At 38.5% G+C, this 22,508-nt stretch overlaps 2 protein-coding genes across 1 annotated transcript in view; both read right to left on the bottom strand.

Moving 5' to 3' along the window:
- Anxa10 (annexin A10) overlaps positions 1-7,202 on the bottom strand; it is a 66,931-nt gene extending 59,729 nt beyond the window's left edge. Inside the window, exon 1 of the mRNA NM_001109110.1 lies at positions 7,015-7,202. Coding sequence (NP_001102580.1) covers positions 7,015-7,032 — 18 coding nt within the window. The 5' untranslated portion in view covers positions 7,033-7,202. The remainder of the gene's footprint in view (positions 1-7,014) is intronic.
- The window catches only part of Erich1 (glutamate-rich 1), a gene marked incomplete at its 5' end in the record, with an annotated part of 52,793,804 nt that overhangs the window by 49,849,364 nt on the left and 2,921,932 nt on the right, over positions 1-22,508 (bottom strand).

The raw sequence follows: 22,508 nt of genomic DNA, 5'->3' as shown, positions 1-22,508 counted from the left end.
ACAAAGAAAGAAGGAAAACAAAATGCATCATAAATCTGTATTCTTATGTCTGTCATAGAAAGGAAAGATGTCTAATACCTAAGAAGTGACAAACCTACCTGTTTGTTACTGATGTAATATGCTATATGTCATCCTGTCTACAAACAGGAATTTATAAATCACTGAATAGCATGAAGAAAATCTGGAGTATCCAAGAATATTAATCCTAGCATTTGTAATATCTGGGAAGAAAGAGAGTCAGTATTGCAAGGGAAAAGAGTTCTGAGGAGCTCTATTGATTCCCTGAGAAAGGCTCAGGTGTGACTTTTGTTACACATGTACAACATCTCCGTATCCAAAGGCCTAGTTCCCTTATTACTCAAGGCTCATGAATCTGACTACTGCATTCATTGTGAGTATTTGCTTTTCTACAGTCCAGCTGCATGCCTGATTAAACACCCAGAAGTCAGCACAATAGCAAATGAAAGATACACAGAAGGAGCCCATGCCCCCAGGTACTAGTGCCTCTGTCTTTCAGAAGCATTGTAAGTGTTTTACCTAACCCTCTAAAGCAGTGACAATTTGAGACTGGCTGCAGAATGGATGTCTGGGAGAGTATGTACACATATTTTCAACATCTCCAAGGAGTTGAACAATGATTCGAGAAGATTGCTATTGCAAAGAAAAAGAATGACCCAGTTTTAAAAGATAACATGATTTTCTTAGTTACTCAAAACACTAGCAACACACAGTATCACACTGATGAGTCTGCTGGGGGTAAAGTGCTTTCTTTTCATAACCTGCAAAATCTAACCATGGGTCTCTCTTTCCAACTTCTTTGAAATAAAATAGTACCAATTAGTATTACTAAGGTGTACAAATTCAATTACTAAGGTGTCCTGTTCCTTTTTTTTATAGATTGCCACAATATAAAGATGAAAAGGGGATCTGAAGCAGCCTGTGAATGAAACCAATTCTTACTTGACTCATAACAGCCGTATAATAAGCACACAGCCAAGAGTACAGATTAGTTTTATGTTTTGTACATGATATTTGTGATGGTCTAATTATTTTCTATTTCCTGCTGGCATAATAAACTAGAATGTCTGAAGGACTTGAGTCATGCTATAACAGAAAGAACATATGTAGATAAAACATACATATATACATACATAATACATGCATGAATACATATACATACATGCACACTTATATACATGCATACATACATACAAATAGAAGAATTCTATAGTGCATAGGAGAATATATGAGTGGAGATTCATGTGACATTGGAGCAAGAAAATGAGCCCTAGAATTTTCCAACTTTTATTCTTTATACAATAAATGCATTTACAAACTGTAAGCAAATGTTTGTGAATTACTGAAGAAAATGGACTAGACTAGACTTGGACACTGACAGCAGGGGCTCAAAAATAGTGTTTTAAAATTCTTGTAATCTCCTTTTGGTGAGTCAGCCTGAGCTACTCCTGATTGTAAGGGACTTCCGCTGATAAATGAATTCTATAGTACTTAGAATGTACTTGGGTGTTGGTCTGTGAGACTATGCTACAAGATGAAAAAAAAAAATCAGTGAGCAAGGGCCTGTAACAGACTCTGTTCTTACCTCCTCACCCAATTACAGAAAAGCATGACTCATTAACGTAACTGGGATTCTTCCTGGCTAAATATAATTTCTCAAGATGTTTATCTTACAATTTAATCGTTTTTAAAATTAATTTCATAATTTGTGACAACCTAATGATTTCTTTCCTGTACTGTTTGTTCAGGGTTTATCAATTAGGAAGAACACAATTGCAATATAGTTATGCATATTTTCTTTATTCAGACAGAAATAAAACAAAAACAAAAAGAGAAACAAAACAACAAACACCCAAATGGATTCACACTGAAACTTCAACATATCTGGTTTAGTTAGAAATAATAGAATTTCAGAAGAGTTAATGAATTTAGAGATGTGGGGACCAATTTTCTACAGAAAAGATCCCAGGTGAGCAGTACCTGAGAAAAGTGAGTCTACAAATATAATTCATATTATTTTCTTAGTAATAGAGATAATCTACGGAATTGCTTCCCCAAACTAAACATTTGCAGAAGGCAGACCCTGATAGTCTTACTCACTGAAGATCAGTCAGCTAGTAGTCTATGATGCTTGTGAGTAATGGTTTCTGACTTAGTCACAGAAAGCTAAAGGTAACCCGGACTTCAAGTTCTTTGTTCTTGTATTCATTTGTTCTAGCTTGCAATAATAAGAGGGTAGAGTTGACTCACCAAGTAGACACAAGGTTGGTACTTACATCAACGGCCTGACACTATTACTATGGCTATGATGTGGTTACAGACAGGAGTCTAGCATGGCTGTCTCCGAGAGGCACAACAAGCACCTGATTGAGACAGACGCAGATACTTATAGCCAACCAGTGAACTGAAGTCGGGGACCCCTATGGTTGAATTAGGGAAAGGCTGGAAGAAGCTGAGGAGGAGGGCGACCCCATAGGAAGACCAGCAGTTCCAACTAATGTGGACCCATTCCTGAGATCTCTCAGATTCTGAGCCAACAACCAGGCAACATGCACTAGCTGGTTCGACTCCCTCCTACGGCCCCAGGCCCCAAACACACACACATATACAGCAGACTACCTGGTCTGGTGTCAGTGGGAGAAGAGGCATGCTTAACCCTCGAGAGACTTGGGTGGGGCCCCAGGGTGTGGGGAGGCATCCTTCTGGAGACAGGGGAGCAGGAATGGGATAAGGAACTGTGGGAAGGGGGACCGGGAGGGTAACAATGGCTGGACTGTAAAAAATGTAAGGGGCTGGGTATTTAGCTCAGTGGTAGAGCGCTTACCTAGGAAGCGCAAGGCCCTGGGTTCGGTCCCCAGCTCCGAGGGAAAAAAAAAAAAAAAGAAAGTAAAAAATGTAAGTACTTAAGGAAAAAAGAGGAAGTCCTTATGATAGAAAAAAAATGCATTTCCCATAACCTATTTTTTCAGTAATTGTGAGGTTTGTTCCTTTCTTCATGCTTTATATTTTAATTAAATTTGATTCAGAGTATTCTATATGTTGTCACCTTTCTTTCAAACACAGAAGAATAAAGATTGATTTACTTGAAAAAAAGGTAATTCACTTTAGTTTTCTATACTTCCTGTACTCCTAAGAGAGAGAGAGGGAGAGAAAGGGAGGGAGGGAGGGAGAGAGAGAGAGAGTTATTTTGACAGTGTCTCAGGTTGGCCCAGTATCATCATTCAATAGAGAATTATCTTGAACTCTTGCTTCTCTAAGTCCCGAGGTTGCAGACCTGCAACATTACCCTGTTCTCATATTCTTTAAAAGTTAGAGAAATTGAGATTAGACTCAAAGGGAAAAAAGCCCCAAACCACAGGGATCCTATATGATACATGGTAAGTTTCTGCCTGTGTGCTTAGTTACCAGTCACTTTTGCACAGCCCTTACCTTAATGGCAAATCAATAGTTGATAAAAAACAAGCATTTTTCCTTTCAAAATTAGCAGAGTGCCTACATTTTACTCCAGAGGAAATGGTTTTGCACTTAGTTTTTCATTCCAACACTTATTAATGCCACCAAGACTTCAGTAAAGGTTGAAGCTATACCCAGCATAACTCTCAACTTTTGTTGAATCATATGTGTAAAGTTCACACAATGTAGTCTTGTGATAGTGAAAAGCAATCTGAAATATGAATAACCTTTTAATAATATTTGCTCAGTAAGTCATATTACAGATAAACAATCCAACTTAGATATCTGGGAGGAAAGTTTCTCAGAAATAACCTTTCTACTTCTGCTTCGAAATAATCTCGCCATATGAGCAAACTCGACTCTCACTCGAGGTCACCCTAGTCTGTGGTTACTTCTCCATAATGCATTCTCCTGGTTTATTGAATTATAGGATTCATTTATTTCACCCTCATCGTGTTCAATTATTTAGCATCTCATTGTCCAGATGAACAGTGCCTCTTGAACTCATTTCGAGACATATTTAGAAGTAGAGGCATCTTTGTAAAAATATTCCTGTTATTTTCTCTTTCTCTTCATTGGATTCACAAGGAATCTTTTCTTTGCCTGATAATGTTTGCAAATGTAATTTCAGCTATTGAGGAACCTGAGTAGGCCTATTCAATAGGCTGAGATCTATTCAAGAAGGCCACAAATTTTGAGGCCAGACTGGAAAGTTTAGTGAGACCTTATCTTGGAATAAAATACAGTAAAAGCCGAGGCTGTGGCTTAGTTGTCCTGGGTTTATTTCCTGTTACCACAGAAAATTAAAGGTAAATCAATTGACCTATAGAACAATTAGCCTACGTTTCCTACATAAACCTGGAAGTTTTGCAATCATATTGGCTTCTACTTTTTTTTTCTTTCTTCTTCCCTCTCTCTCTGTCTTTCTCCCCTCTTACCTCTCTTGTGGTAGACGTGATCTGGTGTTGGCAATTTTCTGGCTTTTAAATAATTAATGTTGCTGAGTTTTTGTATTTTAATCTTGAATATTAGAAGGGGCTAGGTTCCTTGAAATTATGGAAGTCTAAAATCCTATAGCTGAAATCACTGAGCAGAATGTCTAGTAAGAGCTAGAAAAATTTAAAAATCTTTAGCATATTAATTTCTATTGATATGAGAGAGTTAATTGTGGATATTAAATTAGATAAAGTTCAATTGTAAGTTTCTCCAGTAGGTGTTCAAAATTGCAATAATTTCTCAACTTTTTGCATATGATATCTTGTTAATTTAGGTATCGGAATATAGATATTTGATGCCAGTATGAATATGCTCTTTTGCTTTTAATATTGTAGTGATTAATGCTTTTCTGTCAGCCAATAAATGTGGTAGAAATATATAAAAGTCTCAATACAAAAAGAAAAGTAACAGAATGAAAATAAACTTGTCATCATTTCAATGGATCCATAAATAAAATCTTATGCCAATAAGACACCTGGGACTAATTGAAGGCAGGATAAGACAAAATTAGCAAACATTTTCCTAGAATAATCGGCATAATGCGTTCTAAAGAGACCATTCTAGTTTGAAGAGTTTGAATTCTGTGGATGTTGGAATGCCTGGGTGTGATCGAATCCTGTTTTGAGCAAGATTTTTTTAATAGTATTCAGTATAATGTCCTGTATTCCTCCTGAAACTTGGCATATCTAATTAATAAGTCAAATGATTTCAGGTTTGCAGTAGCCAATGTAATCTTATCTTCAACAGATGCCTTACATATGAGCACATAAATAAAACACATTAATGATGTCAAAGGTAAGTCTAGTTTCTGATCACGAGAAACATCCGTGAGCTGCATTAATCACTGGGATGTACCTAACTCCGCACTTCTAGATATAATTGAAAAAAAAATACGCATTGGATTCATAGCAATGTCGCTACTTTTCCATGCTACTGCTTCTTAGCTGGTGTATGTATGACAGTGCCGTGCTATTCTATAGACATCGAAAGTACTACTGTGTGCATATCAAACATATATGTTTAAATATCAAGATTTTAAACCACAACTGCTAAGTAGAAGGTTGAGGAGTCTACTTTCAACTGGTCAGTCAAGAGTCAAGCTAGTTAGTTATTTCTACTAGAAAATAAGAACTGTATTGGTTGATGGAGAACTTCTTTCTTGTTTGAAGTTACCTCATGCAAAATGGAGACTGAATGATGAAGTTACCCTTAATATACAATCTGCCTTGACATACAATACTAGACACTTGGACCAAATAGCTTAAGATTGGAAGTTTGTTCATACTAGAATGACCTTAGTGATGTAAAACTTAAGTTCATATTGTTCTCCATTCATGATTGTTCTAAAAGTTTACAACACTCCTCTACAATACAGTCAATCAATAAAATGAAGTGTAGATGTGGTTGAATGTACCTGTTTAATTTTTGTGTTTTATTGGTTCTACAAGTGAAGCAAATTGTATATCTTAAAATTTTAATGTAATAACACCATTTAATCCCTAATTTAGGACACATATCTTACAAAATTTTCCTTAAAAACATTTGTTAACATGGTATAAGTAATAGTATAAGACTGGTACAAAATGTAATGTTAAATACTTTCAGTTAATTTTACTCAAATCAAAAAGGTAGAAAATAAATTGATAATAAATTTCATAAATTGATTCATTATGTTTGGTCTTGAGCTATAGAACACTTTTACTTTCTCCATAGTGAAGTATAACTATGATATAATTAATGAAGGTGATGACAGCTTCAACTGCATATGAGATCTTATACAGAAGTTACAAATGTAAACTGCCAAACCAACAGGGACAGAAGGACGCCACATTTGAAGGGCTCATTCAGTGCTTGTCTTGAAACACGAAATAGATAAACAAAATTTCTAGGAAATAATACTGTGTATATGAGTAAAGAAAATATTTTTGTTCTGCTGAATTCATGTATCTCTGGCATAAAACTTTTCTAGAGAATAGTTTCAGTATAGATTTAAGACAATAATTATCTGTATACATATGTATATAAAACTACCAAATGATGTGGATACTTCTTCACATATGCTTATACAGATGACCTCTGTTGGTTCTTCCAAAGATAGGGGACTAGCAGAGGGTTTTTACTGAAATAATTTTTTTTTTGGTTCTTTTTTTCGGAGCTGGGGACTGAAATAATTTATATGAAGAAAAGTTGAATTAAGTTAAACAGGTACTAAGTTTAACAGATCCTCACTCAAAATGGAGAGCTGCATTCAACATCACTTTAATTTCCTATATTAAGAAATAAACATGACGATCAATTTTTAGTATAACCTGTCACGATTCTGACTCAGACTACTTATTAAAGTAGCGGCAATTTAATTATAATAGAATAATATATTAGCATGGATTTAAGGATTACTAATATTAACTCTATTTAATAGTTATATTGGACAATAACTAATTAAAATTAAAATAAGACAAATTAAAACCAGTGTTTCCTCTACAAAATGCCAAGTAACCTAATTCTCAAAAGACTAAAAAGTTTTATAGAAATAGTTAAAGTACTCACATATTCCCCACAGAACATTTTGAAGAGAGGAAGTAACCAGGGTAGATCACAAGGATTTCAGTCAGGGTCCTACTTCACAGAGTTGTTCCCTGTGAGGCCAAAGTGGCTGAGGTTCCCTACAGTTCCAAATTTAAATATGTCTGCCTGACCAAGTATCTCAGGCAAGAAAATACAGAAGCAAATCAGGAACAGCATGACTCAAGACACAGTATTTATACTTTGCTCTCAATCATATATAAATAGAATTATTACACAAAATAAATGAACCACCAGCCCAAACCCCTGCTTATGTGTTGATTTAAGGAAATACATTAGCCAAATAATGAAGAAGTGTAACCTTTTGTAAAAGCTGATGACTCATGGAAAGGTAAGCCGATTAGGGACCAAGTTAATGGTTTATTTTCTGATTAATTATTACTAATGCCCAGACGCTTTGAGGTGCCTGGCACTAGTTTCATTTCTTTTTTAATTTCTAGGCTCTGATTTTATTAAGAGTTTCCCAAGAAAATTATTTAGTAATACTTTTATTAATTATTTGAAAATTTCATGCTATGCATATTGAACATATTCACTGCCATTCCATATTGTTTTCATTAACATTTTCCTTCCTTCCTTCCTTCCTTCCTTCCTTCCTTCCTTCCTTCCTTCCTTCCTTCCCTCTAGACTGTCTTTGAGATTTTGTCTCTTTTTAGTTTTCCTTCTTTCTCCATTGAGGCCGATTTCTGGAGCCTGACTACTCCTGAGAGTATGCTGCCGTGTGTATTAACCTATCGGGAATCATATTGTTAATGAGAGCTGTTAGATGCCAATAGCCTCTCAGGTAATGGTGGGATCTCATGTCTCCCTTTCCCTCTCAGGATAGGATCTTGTCTGCCTGGCGTTTTCTCAGGTCATGTGCATGCTGTCACAATAGTTATGAGTTCATATGCCCAGGTACCTTGTGTTTAGAAAACATGGCCTTCTTGGGGTTATCTATCACATCTGTCTTTTACAATCATTCTGCCCCTTCTTCCTTGAAGATCTCTGAGCCCTGGGTGGGAGGATGTCATATGGATGCCCATTTGTCGAAAGTATTCAGGAAACAGTAATACTTACAGATATAATTTTATTTGCAACTGTTAAAAAATAAAACCGGGGTTGGGGATTTAGTTCCGTGGTAGAGCCCTGGGTTCGGTCCTCAGCCCCGAAAAAAAAAAAAAACAAAAACCAAACAACAACAACAACAACAACAACAACAACAACAACAACAACAACAAAAACCGTGTCCATCTATTAAAAAAAAAAACTGAGAACTTCGGAGATTCTCATTATTTTCATGCTGACCATAGAGGGATCTCTGTTAATTGCCATCTACTTCATAAAACTTCCCTGATTTGGATTGAGAGATGCTCTGATCTATGCATACCACAATAAATCATTAGGAGTTATTTTAATATTATATCCATTTAGCAGAGCAATAGTTACTGTATAGTCAGTCTTTCTTCACTTGATCTTTGCCAAAAGGCCGAGAAGCGATTATAGTCAGTCTTTCTTAAAGTGTACTGCATTTGCATTTAGTATCCAAGTGGTGTCTCGTAATAGAAATCTTAGAAGAAATACAGGTGCTATTATTCTCAAATTTCATTGTAAAGTGTATTATTTTCATACTTCATTACATTTGAAGGAAACAAGTACTTAAAACTCTTCGAAACAAAGATTATAATAGGAACTATTTTCACAAATTTCTTACACATCTTTCTAAAATATAAATTTGTGTTATTTTACTGCTAATCGACATTTAGTGACTAAGATACCGTGTTCATTTTGTTTTTAAAGTATTAAATATAAATAACCCCTTTATGAAGGACAGACTATAAAAAAATAATTACAAACAGACCAATATTTGTAATTCAAAAATGTTTTCTTAAAATATATCAAATGTTGGGGTTGCGAGAAGGGCCTGGATTGCGCATGAGCAGAAAAACGTTAAGTTGCATTTACAGAGTAAACAGGTCTCCAAGAAGTAAAAGGAAAAGTTAAGTTACTTTTACAGAGTAAACAGGTCTCCAAGAAATAAAAGGAAAAGGTGGCTATCTGTTGAAAAACAACAAATGGGGGAGTCCCAAACTGGCGGATACCTGCCCGCAGCAGCTCTCTGCTCCCAAACCCCATGGAAGAGAGACCTCACCACCTGGTCAGGTGGGCACTCCTGAGACTGTAGAGCGGAAGAGACCACCAACACTGCCCACCCCTGCCCACATCCCTGGCCCAAGAGGAAACTGTATACAGCCTCTGGGTTCCCGCAGAGGAGGGCCCAAGAGCAGCAGGTCCACTGCCTCTGAGACACAGCCTGAACCTGAAGGGACCGACCAGATAAACAGTTCTCTGCACCCAAATACCTTGGGAGGGAGAGCTAAACCTTCAGAGAGGCAGACACACCTAGGAAACCAGAAGAGACTGCACTCTGCACACATTACTGATTCCAGAGGAAAACACCGAACGCGATCTGGAACCCTGGTGCATGGAAGCTCCCAGAAAGGGCGGCACAGATCTTCCTGGTTGCTGCAGCCACGGAGAGGTCATAAGCAACACCCCATGAGCAAACCGGAGCCTCGGGACCACAGGTAAGACCAACTTTTCTGCTGCAAGTGACCTGCCTGGTGAACTCAAGACACAGGCCCACAGGAACAGCTGAAGACCTGTAGAGAGGAAAAACTACACGCCTGAAAGCAGAACACTCTGTCCCCATAACTGGCTGAAAGGAAATAGGAAAACAGGTCTACAGCACTCCTGAAACACAGGCTTATAGGACAGTCTAGCCACTGTCAGAAATAGCAAAACAAAGTAACACTAGAGATAATCTGATGGCGAGAGGCAAGCGCAGGACCCCAAGCAACAGAAACCAAGACCACATGGCATCATCAGAGCCCAATTCTCCCACCAAAGCAAACACGGAATATCCAAACACACCAGAAAAGCAAGACCTAGTTTCAAAATCATATTTGATCATGATGCTGTAGGACTTCAAGAAAGACGTGAAGAACTCCCTTAGAGAACAAGTAGAAGCCTAAAGAGAGGAATCGCAAATATCCCTAAAAGAATTCCAGGAAAACATAAATAAACAAGTAGAGGCTCATAGAGAGGAGTCACAAAAATCCCTGAAAGAATTCCAGGAAAACACAATCAAACAGCTGAAGGAATTAAAAATGGAAATAGAAGCAATCAAAAAAAGAACACATGGAAACAACCCTGGATATAGAAAACCAAAAGAAGAGACAAGGAGTTGTAGATACGAGCTTCACCAACAGAATACAAGAGATGGAAGAGAGAATCTCAGGAGCAGAAGATTCCATAGAAATCATTGACTCAACTGTCAAAGATAATGTAAAGTGGAAAAAGCTACTGGTCCAAAACATACAGGAAATCCAGTATTCAATGAGAAGATCAAAACTAAGGATAATAGGTATAGAAGAGAGTGAAGACTCCCAGCTCAAAGGACCAGTAAATATATTCAACAAAATCATAGAAAAAACTTCCCTAACATAAAGAAAGAGATACCCATAAGCATAAAAGAAGCCTACAGAACTCCAAATAGATTGGACCAGAAAAGAAACTCCTCCTGCCACATGAGGGTCAAAACACCAAACGCACAAAATAAAGAAAGAATATTAAAAGCAGTAAGGGGAAAAGGTCAAGTAACATATGAAGGCTGACCTATCAGAATCACACCAGACTTTTCGCCAGGAACTATGAAAGCCAGAAGATCCTGGACAGATGTCATACAGACCCTATGAGAACACAAATGCCAGCCCAGGTTACTGTATCCTGCAAAACTCTCAATTAACATAGATGGAGAAACCAAGATATTCCATGACAAAACCAAATTTACACAATATCTTTCTACAAATCCAGCACTACAAAGGATAATAAATGGTAAAGCCCAACATAAGGAGGCAAGCTATACCCTAGAAGAAGCAAAAACTAATCGTCTTGGCAACAAAACAAAGAGAAGAAAAGCACACAAACATAACCTCACATCCAAATATGAATATAACAGGAAGCAATAATCACTATTCCTTAATATTTCTCAACATCAATGGTCTCAACTCACCAATAAAAAGACATAGATTAACAAACTGGATACGCAACGAGGACCCTGCATTCTGCTGCCTACAGGAAACACAACTCAGAGACAAAGACAGACACTACCTCAGAGTGAAAGGCTGGAAAACAAATTTCCAAGCAAATGGTCGGAAGAAGCAAGCTGGAGTAGCCATTCTAATTTCAACTAAAATCAATTTTCAACTAAAAGTCACCAAAAAAGATAAGGAAGGACACTTCATATTCATCAAAGGAAAAATTCACCAAGATGAACACTCAATCCTAAATATCTATGCCCCAAATACAAGGGCACCTACATACATAAAAGAAACCTTACTAAAGCTCAAAACACACATTGCACCTCACACAATAATAGTGGGAGATTTCAACACCCCACTCTCATCAATGGACAGATCATGGAAACAGAAATTAAACAGAGATGTAGACAGACTAAGAGAAGTCATGAGCCAAATGGACTTAACAGATATTTGTAGAACATTCTATCCTAAAGCAAAAGGATATACCTTCTTCTCAGCTCCTCATGGTACTTTCTCCAAAATTGACCATATAATTGGTCAAAAAATGGGCCTCAACAAGTACAGAAAGATAGAAATAATCCCATGCGTGTTATCAGACCACCAAGGCCTAAAGGTGGTCTTCAATAACAATACGGGAAGAATGCCCACATATGCATGGAAATTGAACAATGCTCTACTCAACGATAACCTGGTCAAGGAAGAAATAAAGAAAGAAATTAAAGACTTTTTAGAATTTAATGAAAATGAAGGTACAACATACCCAAACTTATGGGACACAATGAAAGCTGTGCTAAGAGGAAAACTCATAGCGCTGAGTGCCTGCAGAAAGAAACAGGAAAGAGCATATGTCAGCAGCTTGAAAGCACACCTAAAACTTCTAGAACAAAAAGAAGCAAATACACCCAGGAGAAGTAGAAGGCAGGAAAGAATCAAACTCAGAGCTGAAATCAACCAAGTAGAAACAAAAAGGACCATAGAAAGAATCAACAGAACCAAAAGTTGGTTCTTTGAGAAAATCAACAACATAGATAAACCCTTAGCCAGACTAAAGAAGGGACACAGAGAGTGCGTCCAAATTAACAAAATCAGAAATGAAAAGGGAGACATAACTACAGATTCAGAGGAAATTCAAAAAATCATCAGATCTTACTATAAAAGCCTATATTCAACAAAAGTTGAAAATCTGCAGGAAATGGACAATTTCCTAGACAGATACCAGGTTCCAAAGTTAAATCAGGAACAGATAAATGAGTTAAACAACCCCATAACTCCTAAGGAAATAGAAGCAGTCATTAAAAGTCTCCCAACCAGAAAGAGCCCAGGTCCTGACAGGTTTAGTGCAGAATTCTATCAGACCTTCATAGAAAACCTCATACCTATATTATCTAAACTATTCCACAAAATTGAAACAGATTGAGCACTACCGAATTCCTTCTATGAAGCCACAATTACTCTTATACCTAAACCACACAAAGACCCAACAAAGAAAGAGAATTTCAGACCAATTTCCCTTATGAATATCGATGCAAAAATGCTCAATAAAATTCTGGCAAACCGAATACAGGAGCAGATCAAAACAATCATCCACCACGATCAAGTAGGCTTCCTCCCAAGCATGCAGGGATGGTTTAATATACGGAAAACCATCAACGTGATCCATTATATAAACAAACTGAAAGAACAGAACCACATGATCATTTCATTAGATGCTGAGAAAGCATTTGACAAAATTCAACACCCCTTCATGATAAAAGTCCTGGAAAGAATAGGAATTTAGGGCCCATACTTAACATAGTAAAAGCCATATACAGCAAACCAGTTGCTAACATTAAACTAAATGGAGAGAAACTTGAAGCAATCCCACTAAAATCAGGGATTAGACAAGGCTGCCCACTCTCTCCCTACCTATTCAATATAGTTCTTGAAGTTCTAGTCAGAGCAATGAGACAACAAAAGGAGGTCAAGGGGATACAGATCAGAAAAGAGGAAGTAAAAATATCACTATTTGCAGATGATATGATAGTATATTTAAGTGATCCGAAAAGTTCCACCAGAGAACTACTAAAGCTGATAAACAACTTCAGCAAAGTGGCTGGGTATAAAATTAAGTCAAATAAATCAGTAGCCTTCCTCTACACAAAAGAGAAACAAGCTGAGAAAGAAAATAGGGAAACGACACCCTTCGTAATAGACCCAAATAATATAAAGTACCTCGGTGTGACTTTAACCAAGCAAGTAAAAGATCTGTACAATAAGAACTTCAAGACTCTGAAGAAAGAAATTGAAGAAGATCTCAGAAGATGGAAAGATCTCCCATGCTCATGGACTGGCAGAATTAATATAGTAAAAATGGCCATTTTAGCAAAAGCGATTAACAGATTCAATGCAATCCTCATGAAAACACCAATTCAATTCTTCAAAGAGTTAGAACAATTTGTAAATTCAACTGGATTAACAAAAAACCTATCCTCAGCTAAAACTATCCTCAACAATAAAAGGACTTCAGGGGGAATCACTATCCCTGAACTCAAGCAGTATTGCAGAGCAATAGTGATAAAAACTGCATGGTATTGGTACAGAGACAGACAGATAGACAAATGGAACAGAGGAGCCAAAACCATCAAATGGAAAAAAGACAGCATTTTCAGCAAATGGTGCTGGTTCAACTGGAGGTCAACATGTAGAAGAATGCAAATCGATCCATGCTTATCACCCTGTACAAAGCTTAAGTCCAAGTGGATCAAGGACCGCCACATCAAACCAGACACACTCAAACTAATAGAAGAAAAACTAGGGAAGCATCTGGAACACATGGGCACTGGAAAAAATTTCCTAAACAAAACACCAATGGCTTACGCTCTAAGATCAAGAATCGGTAAATGGGATCTCATAAAACTGCAAAGCTTCTGTAAGGCAAAGGACACTGTGGTTAGGACAAAATGGCAACCAACAGATTGGGAAAAGATCTTTACCAATCCTACAACAGATAGAGGCCTTATATCCAAAATATACAAAGAACTCAAGAAGTTAGACCGCAGGGAGACAAATAACCCTATTAAAAAATGGGGTTCAGAGCTAAACAAAGAATTCACAGCTGAGGAATGCCGAATGGCCGAGAAACACCTAAAGAAATGTTCAACATCTTCAGTCATAAGGGAAAAGCAAATCAAAACAACCCTGAGATTTCACCTCACACCAGTGAGAATGGCTAAGATCAAAAACTTAAGTGACAGCAAATGCTGGCGAGGATGCGGAGAAAGAGGAACACTCCTCCATTGTTGGTGGGATTGCAGACTGGGACAACCATTCTGGAGGTTCCTCAGAAAAATGGACATTGAACTGCCTGAAGATCCAGCTATGCCTCTCTTGGGCATATACCCAAAAGATGCCCCAACATATAAAAAAGACATGTGCTCCACTATGTTCATAGCAGCCTTATTTATAATAGCCAGAAGCTGGAAAGAACCCAGATGCCCTTCAACAGAGGAATGGATAGAGAAAATGTGGTACATCTGCACAATGGAATATTACTCAGCTATCAAAAACAATGATTTTATGAAATTCGTAGGCAAATGGTCGGAACTGGAAAATATCATCCTGATTGAGGTAACCCAATCACAGAAAAACACACATGGTATGCACTCATTGATAAGTGGCTATTAGCCCAAATGCTTGAATTACCCTAGATGCCAAGAACAAATGAATCTCAAGACGGATGATCAAAATGTGAATGCTTCACTCCTTCTTTAAAAGGGGAACAAGAATACCCTTGGCAGGGAATAGAGAGGCAAAGATTAGAACGGAGACAGAAGGAAAACCCATTCAGAGCCTGCCCCACATGTGGCCCATACATATACAGCCATCCAATTAACAAGATGCATGAAGCAAAGAAGTGCAGGCCGACAGGAGCCGGTTGTACATCGCTCCTGAGAGACACAGCTAGAATTCAGCAAATACAGTGGTGAATGCCAGCAGCAAACCGCTGAACTGAAAATAGGACCCCCGTTGAAGGAATCAGAGAAAGAAATGGAAGAGCTTGAAGGGGCTCAAGACCCCATATGAACAACAATGCCAAGCAACCAGAGCTTCTAGGGACTAGGCCACTACCTAAAGACTATACATGGACTGACCCTGGACTCTGACCTCATAGGTAGCAATGAATATCCTAGTAAGAGCACCAGTGGAAGGGTAAGCCCTGGGTTCTGCTAAGACTGAACCCCCAGTGAACTAGATTTTTGGGGGGAGGGCGGCAGTAGGGGGAGGATTGGGAGGGGGATAAAGAAGGGGAGGGGGAGGGATTAGGGGGATGTTTGCCTGGAACCGGGAAAGGGAATAACACTCGAAATGCATATAAGAAATACTCAAGTTAATAAAAAAAAACTGCAAAAAAAAGAAAAACAACAAATGATAAAATAAAAATATTTTTAGGCCCAGGAGCGGCAGGACCCCTGCCTGAGACACCGCCGGAACCTGAAGGAAACAGACCCGATAAACAGTTCTCTGCACCCAAATCCCGTGGGAGGGAGAGCTAAACCTTCAGAGAGGCAGACAAGTCTGGGAAACCAGAAGAGACTGCTCTCTGCACACACATCTCGGCCGCCAGAGGAAAACACTAAAGGCCATCTGGAACCCTGGTGCACTGAAGCTCCCGGAAACGGCGGCACAGACCTTCCTGGTTGCTGCCGCCACAGAGAGCCCGAGGGCAGCACCCTACGAGCGAACTTGAGCCTCAGGACCACAGGTAAGACCAACTTTTCTGCTGCAAGTGACCTGCCTGGTGAACTCAAGACACAGGCCCACAGGAACAGCTGAAGACCTGTAGAGAGGAAAAACTACACGCCCGAAAGCAGAACACTCTGTCCCCATAACTGACTGAAAGAGAGGAAAACAGGTCTACAGCACTCCTGACACACAGGCTTATAGGACAGTCTAGCCACTGTCAGAAATAGCAGAACAAAGTAACACTAGAGATAATCTGATGGCGAGAGGCAAGCGCAGGAACCCAAGCAACAGAAACCAAGGCTACATGGCATCATCAGAGCCCAATTCTCCCACCAAAACAAACATGGATTATCCAAACACACCAGAAAAGCAAGATCTAGTTTCAAAATCATATTTGATCATGATGCTGTAGGACTTCAAGAAAGACGTGAAGAACTCTCTTAGAGAAACACAGGAAAACATTAATAAACAAGTAGAAGCCTACAGAAAGGAATCGCAAGAATCCCTGAAAGAATTCCAGGAAAACATAAATAAAGAAGTAGAAGCCCATAGAGAGGAGACACAAAAATCCCTGAAAGAATTCCAGGAAAACACAATCAAACAGTTGAAGGAATTAAAAATGGAAATAGAAGCAATCAAGAAAGAACACATGGAAACAACCCTGGATATAGAAAACCAAAAGAAGAGACAAGGAGCTGTAGATACGAGCTTCACCAACAGAATACAAGAGATGGAAGAGAGAATCTCAGGAGCAGAAGATTCCATTGAAATCATTGACTCAACTGTCAAAGATAATGTAAGGCAGAAAAAGCTACTGGTCCAAAACATACAGGAAATCCAGGACTCAATGAGAAGTTCAAAACTAAGGATAATAGGTATAGAAGAGAGTGAAGACTCCCAGCTCAAAGGACCAGTAAATATCTTCAACAAAATCATAGAAGAAAACTTCCCTAACCTAAAAAAGAGATACCCATAGGCATACAAGAAGCCTACAGAACTCCAAATAGAGTGGACCAGAAAAGAAACACCTCCCGTCACATAATAGTCAAAACACCAAACGCACAAAATAAAGAAAGAATATTAAAAGCAGTAAGGGAAAAAGGTCAAGTAACATATAAAGGCAGACCTATCAGAATCACACCAGACTACTTGCCAGAAACTATGAAGGCCAGAAGATCCTGGACTGATGTCATACAGACCTTATGAGAACACAAATGCCAGCCCAGGTTACTGTATCCTGCAAAACTCTCAATTAACATAGATGGAGAAACCAAGATATTCCATGACAAAACCAAATTTACACAATATCTTTCTACAAATCCAGCACTACAAAGGATAATAAATGGTAAAGCCCAACATAAGGAGGCAAGCTATACCCTAGAAGAAGCAAGAAACTAATCGTCTTGGCAACAAAACAAAGAGAAGAAAAGCACACAAACATAACCTCACATCCAAATATGAATATAACAGGAAGCAATAATCACTATTCCTTAATATTTCTCAACATCAATGGCCTCAACTCCCCAATAAAAAGACATAGATTAACAAACTGGATACGCAACGAGGACCCTGCATTCTGCTGCCTACAGGAAACACACCTCAGAGACAAAGACAGACATTACCTCAGACTGAAAGGCTGGAAAACAATTTTCCAAGCAAATGGTCGGAAGAAGCAAGCTGGAGTAGCCATTCTAATATCAAATAAAATCAATTTTCAACTAAAAGTCATCAAAAAAGATAAGGAAGGACACTTCATATTCATCAAAGAAAAAATCCACCAAGATGAACTCTCAGTCCTAAATATCTATGCCCCAAATACAAGGGCACCTACATACGTAAAAGAAACCTTACTAAAGCTCAAAACACACATTGCACCTCACACAATAATAGTGGGAGATTTCAACACCCCACTCTCATCAATGGACAGATCATGGAAACAGAAATTAATCAGAGATGTAGACAGACTAAGAGAAGTCATGAGCCAAATGGACTTAACGGATATTTATAGAATATTCTATCCTAAAGCAAAAGGATATACCTTCTTCTCAGCTCCTCATGGTACTTTCTCCAAAATTGACCATATAATTGGTCAAAAAACGGGCCGCAACAAGTACAGAAAGATAGAAATAATCCCATGCGTGCTATCGGACCACCACGGCCTAAAACTGGTCTTCAATAACAATAAGGGAAGAATGCCCACATATACTTGGAAATTGAACAATGCTCTACTCAATGATAACCTGGTCAAGGAAGAAATAAAGAAAGAAATTAAAAACTTTTTAGAATTTAATGAAAATGAAGGTACAACATACCCAAACTTATGGGACACAATGAAAGCTATGCTAAGAGGAAAACTCATAGCGCTGAGTGCCTGCAGAAAGAAACAGGAAACAGCATATATCAGCAGCTTGACAGCACACCTAAAAGCTCTAGAACAAAAAGAAGCAAATACACCCAGGAGGAGCAGAAGGCAGGAAAGAATCAAACTCAGAGCTGAAATCAACCAAGTAGAAACAAAAAGGTCCATAGAAAGAATCAACAGAACCAAAAGTTGGTTCTTTGAGAAAATCAACAAGATAGATAAACCCTTAGCCAGACTAACGAGAGGACACAGAGAGTGCGTCCAAATTAACAAAATCAGAAATGAAAAGGGAGACATAACTACAGATTCAGAGGAAATTCAAAAAATCATCAGATCTTACTATAAAAACCTATATTCAACAAAACTTGAAAATCTTCAGGAAATGGACTATTTCCTAGACAGATACCAGGTACCGAAGTTAAATCAGGAACAGATAAACCAGTTCAACAACCCCATAACTCCTAAGGAAATAGAAGCAATCATTAAAAGTCTCCCAACAAAAAAGAGCCCAGGTTGAGACGGGTTTAGTGCAGAATTCTATCAAACCTTCATAGAAGACCTCATACCAATATTATCCAAACTATTCCACAAAATTGAAACAGATGGATCACTACCGAATACCTTCTACGAAGCCACAATTACTCTTATACCTAAACCCCACAAAGACACAACAAAGAAAGAGAACTTCAGACCAATTTCCCTTATGAATATCGATAAAATACTCAATAAAATACTGGCAAACCGAATTCAAGAGCACATCAAAACAATCATCCACCATGATCAAGTAGGCTTCATCCCAGGCATGCAGGGATGGTTTAATATACGGAAAACCATCAACGTTATCCATTATATAAACAAACTGAAAGAACAGAACCACATGATCATTTCATTAGATGCTGAGAAAGCATTTGACAAAATTCAACACCCCTTCATGATAAAAGTCCTGGAAAGAATAGGAATTCAAGGCCCATACCTAAACATAGTGAAAACCATATACAGCAAACCAGTTGCTAACATTAAACTAAATGGGGAGAAACCTGAAGCTATCCTACTAAAATCAGGGACTAGACAAGGCTGCCCACTCTCTCCCTACTTATTCAATATAGTTCTTGAAGTTCTAGCCAGAGCAATCAGACAACAAAAGGAGATCAAGGGGATACAGATCGGAAAAGAAGAGGTCAAAATATCAGTATTTGCAGATGATATGATAGTATATTTAAGTGATCCGAAAAGTTCCACCAGAGAACTACTAAAGCTGATAAACAACTTCAGTAAAGTGGCTGGGTATAAAATTAACTCAAATAAATCAGTTGCCTTCCTCTATACAAAAGAGAAACAAGCCAAGAAAGAAATTAGGGAAACGACACCCTTCATAATAGACCCAAATAATATAAAGTACCTCGGTGTGACTTTAACCAAGCAAGTAAAAGATCTGTACAATAAGAACTTCAGGACACTGAGGAAAGAAATTGAAGAAGACCTCAGAAGATGGAAAGATCTCCCATGCTCATGGATTGGCAGGATTAATATAGTAAAAATGGCCATTTTACCAAAAGCAATCTACAGATTCAATGCAATCCCCATCAAAATACCAATCCAATTCTTCAAAGAGTTAGACAGAACAATTTGCAAATTCATCTGGAATAACAAAAAACCCAGGATTGCTAAAGCTATCCTCAATAATAAAAGGACTTCAGGGGGAATCACTATCCCTGAACTCAAGCAATATTACAGAGCAATAGTGATAAAAACTGCATGGTATTGGTACAGAGACAGACAGATAGACCAATGGAATAGAATTGAAGACCCAGAAATGAACCCACACACCTATGGTCACTTGATTTTTGACAAAGGAGCCAAAACCATCCAATGGAAAAAAGATAGCATTTTCAGCAAATGGTGCTGGTTCAACTGGAGGTCAAAATGTAGAAGAATGCAGATCGATCCTTGCTTATCACCCTGTACAAAGCTTAAGTCCAAGTGGATCAAGGACCTCCACATCAAACCAGACACACTCAAACTAATAGAAGAAAAACTAGGGAAGCATCTGGAACACATGGGCACTGGAAAAAATTTCCTAAACAAAACACCAATGGCTTATGCTCTAAGATCAAGAATCGACAAATGGGATCTCATAAAACTGCAAAGCTTCTGTAAGGCAAAGGACACTGTGGTTAGGACAAAACGGCAACCAATAGATTGGGACAAGATCTTTACCAATCCTACAACAGATAGAGGCCTTATATCCAAAATATACAAAGAACTCAAGAAGTTAGACCGCAGGGAAACAAATAACCCTATTAAAAAATGGGGTTCAGAGCTAAACAAAGAATTCACAGCTGAGGAATGCCGAATGGCTGAGAAACACCTAAAGAAATGTTCAACATCTTTAGTCATAAGGGAAATGCAAATCAAAACAACCCTGAGATTTCACCTCACACCAGTGAGAATGGCTAAGATCAAAAACTCAGGTGACAGCAGATGCTGGCGAGGATGTGGAGAAAGAGGAACACTCCTCCATTGTTGGTGGGATTGCAGACTGGTACAACCATTCTGGAAATCAGTCTGGAGGTTCCTCAGAAAATTGGACATTGAACTGCCTGAGGATCCAGCTATACCTCTCTTGGGCATATACCCAAAAGATGCCTCAACATATAAAAGAGACACGTGCTCCACTATGTTCATCGCAGCCTTATTTATAATAGCCAGAAAATGGAAAGAACCCAGATGCCCTTCAACAGAGGAATGGAATCAGAAAACGTGGTACATCTACACAATGGAATATTACTCAGCTATCAAAAACAATGAGTTTATGAAATTCGTAGGCAAATGGTTGGATCTGGAAAATATCATCCTGAGTGAGCTAACCCAATCACAGAAAGACATACATGGTATGCACTCACTGATAAGTGGCTATTAGCCCAAATGCTTGAATTACCCTAGATCCCTAGAACAAACGAAACTCAAGACGGATGATCAAAATGTGAATGCTTCACTCCTTCTTTAAATGAGGGAAAAGAATACCCTTGGCAGGGAAGGGAGAGGCAAAGATTAAAACAGAGACTGAGGGAACACCCTTTCAGAGCCTGCCCCACATGTGGCCCATACATATACAGCCACCCAATTAGACAAGATGGATGAAGCAAAGAAGTGCAGACTGACAGGAGCCGGATGTAGATCGCTCCTGAGAGACACAGCCAGAATACAGCAAATTCAGAGGCGAATGCCAGCAGCAAACCACTGAACTGAGAATAGGACCCCGGTTGAAGGAATCAGAGAAAGAACTGGAAGAGCTTGAAGGGGCTCGAGACCCCATATGTACAACAATGCCAAGCAACCAGAGCTTCCAGGGACTAAGCCACTACCTAAAGACTATACATGGACTGACCCTGGACTCTGACCCCATAGGTAGCAATGAATATCCTAGTAAGAGCACCAGTGGAAGGGGAAGCCCTGGGTCCTGCTAAGACTGAACCCCCAGTGAACTAGACTGTGGGGGGGAGGGCGGCAATGGGGGGAGGGTTGGGAGGGGAACACCCATAAGGAAAGGGAGGGGGGAGGGGGATGTTTGCCGGGAAACCGGGAAAGGGAATAACACTCGAAATGTATATAAGAAATACTCAAGTTAATAAAAAAATTATAAAAAAAATAAAAATATTTCTAAACGTTAAAAAATATATCAAATGTTAAAAGATGGGTAAAACTATATAAGAATGTCATATTAATGTAATATATACATTAGTATATAACAACCAGCCAGAGATCTAAATTATTCTTCCTTTTCCTTCTACTTTATCTCTTCTTCCTTCTCTTCTTTCTCTCCATTTTTCTTCTCTGTGTTTCAAGTTCAGTTCAACCATTGCATTCTATATCAAATGCCAGACAATTTCATTCTTCTGTTTGTGGATATACAGTTTTTCCACTGTAGACATTTTCTTTTCGCCACTGAGATTCCTAATACCTTTGCTGTAAATCATTTAAGTACAGAAATTGGGCTTGAGGGTCAGCAAAATAGTTCAAAGGTAAAAGCACTTTGTTTACCACTCCAGAGGGAGTGGGAGGTTGCTATCATTTCAGAGAATCAGAGAATTTTTACTGCAAGGGGTAAGAGAAGTCACCTGAGTGATTTGCAACCCATAGGAAGAATAACAATATTAATCAACCAGGCTCCCCAGAGCTCCCAGGGACTAAACCACCATACAAAAAGTACACATGGAGCGACCCATGGCTCCAGCCCCATATGTAGCAGAGGTTGGCCTTGTAGGCCATCAATGGGAGGAGAGTCTTTGGTT

Source organism: Rattus norvegicus, chromosome 16, assembly GCF_021556685.1.
Source record: "Rattus norvegicus strain SHRSP/BbbUtx chromosome 16, alternate assembly SHRSP_T2T, whole genome shotgun sequence".
Taxonomy (NCBI): Eukaryota; Metazoa; Chordata; class Mammalia; order Rodentia; family Muridae; genus Rattus; species Rattus norvegicus.
The sequence above is the reverse complement of the archived record's forward strand: the minus strand, read 5'-3'. Positions and strand labels throughout refer to the sequence as shown.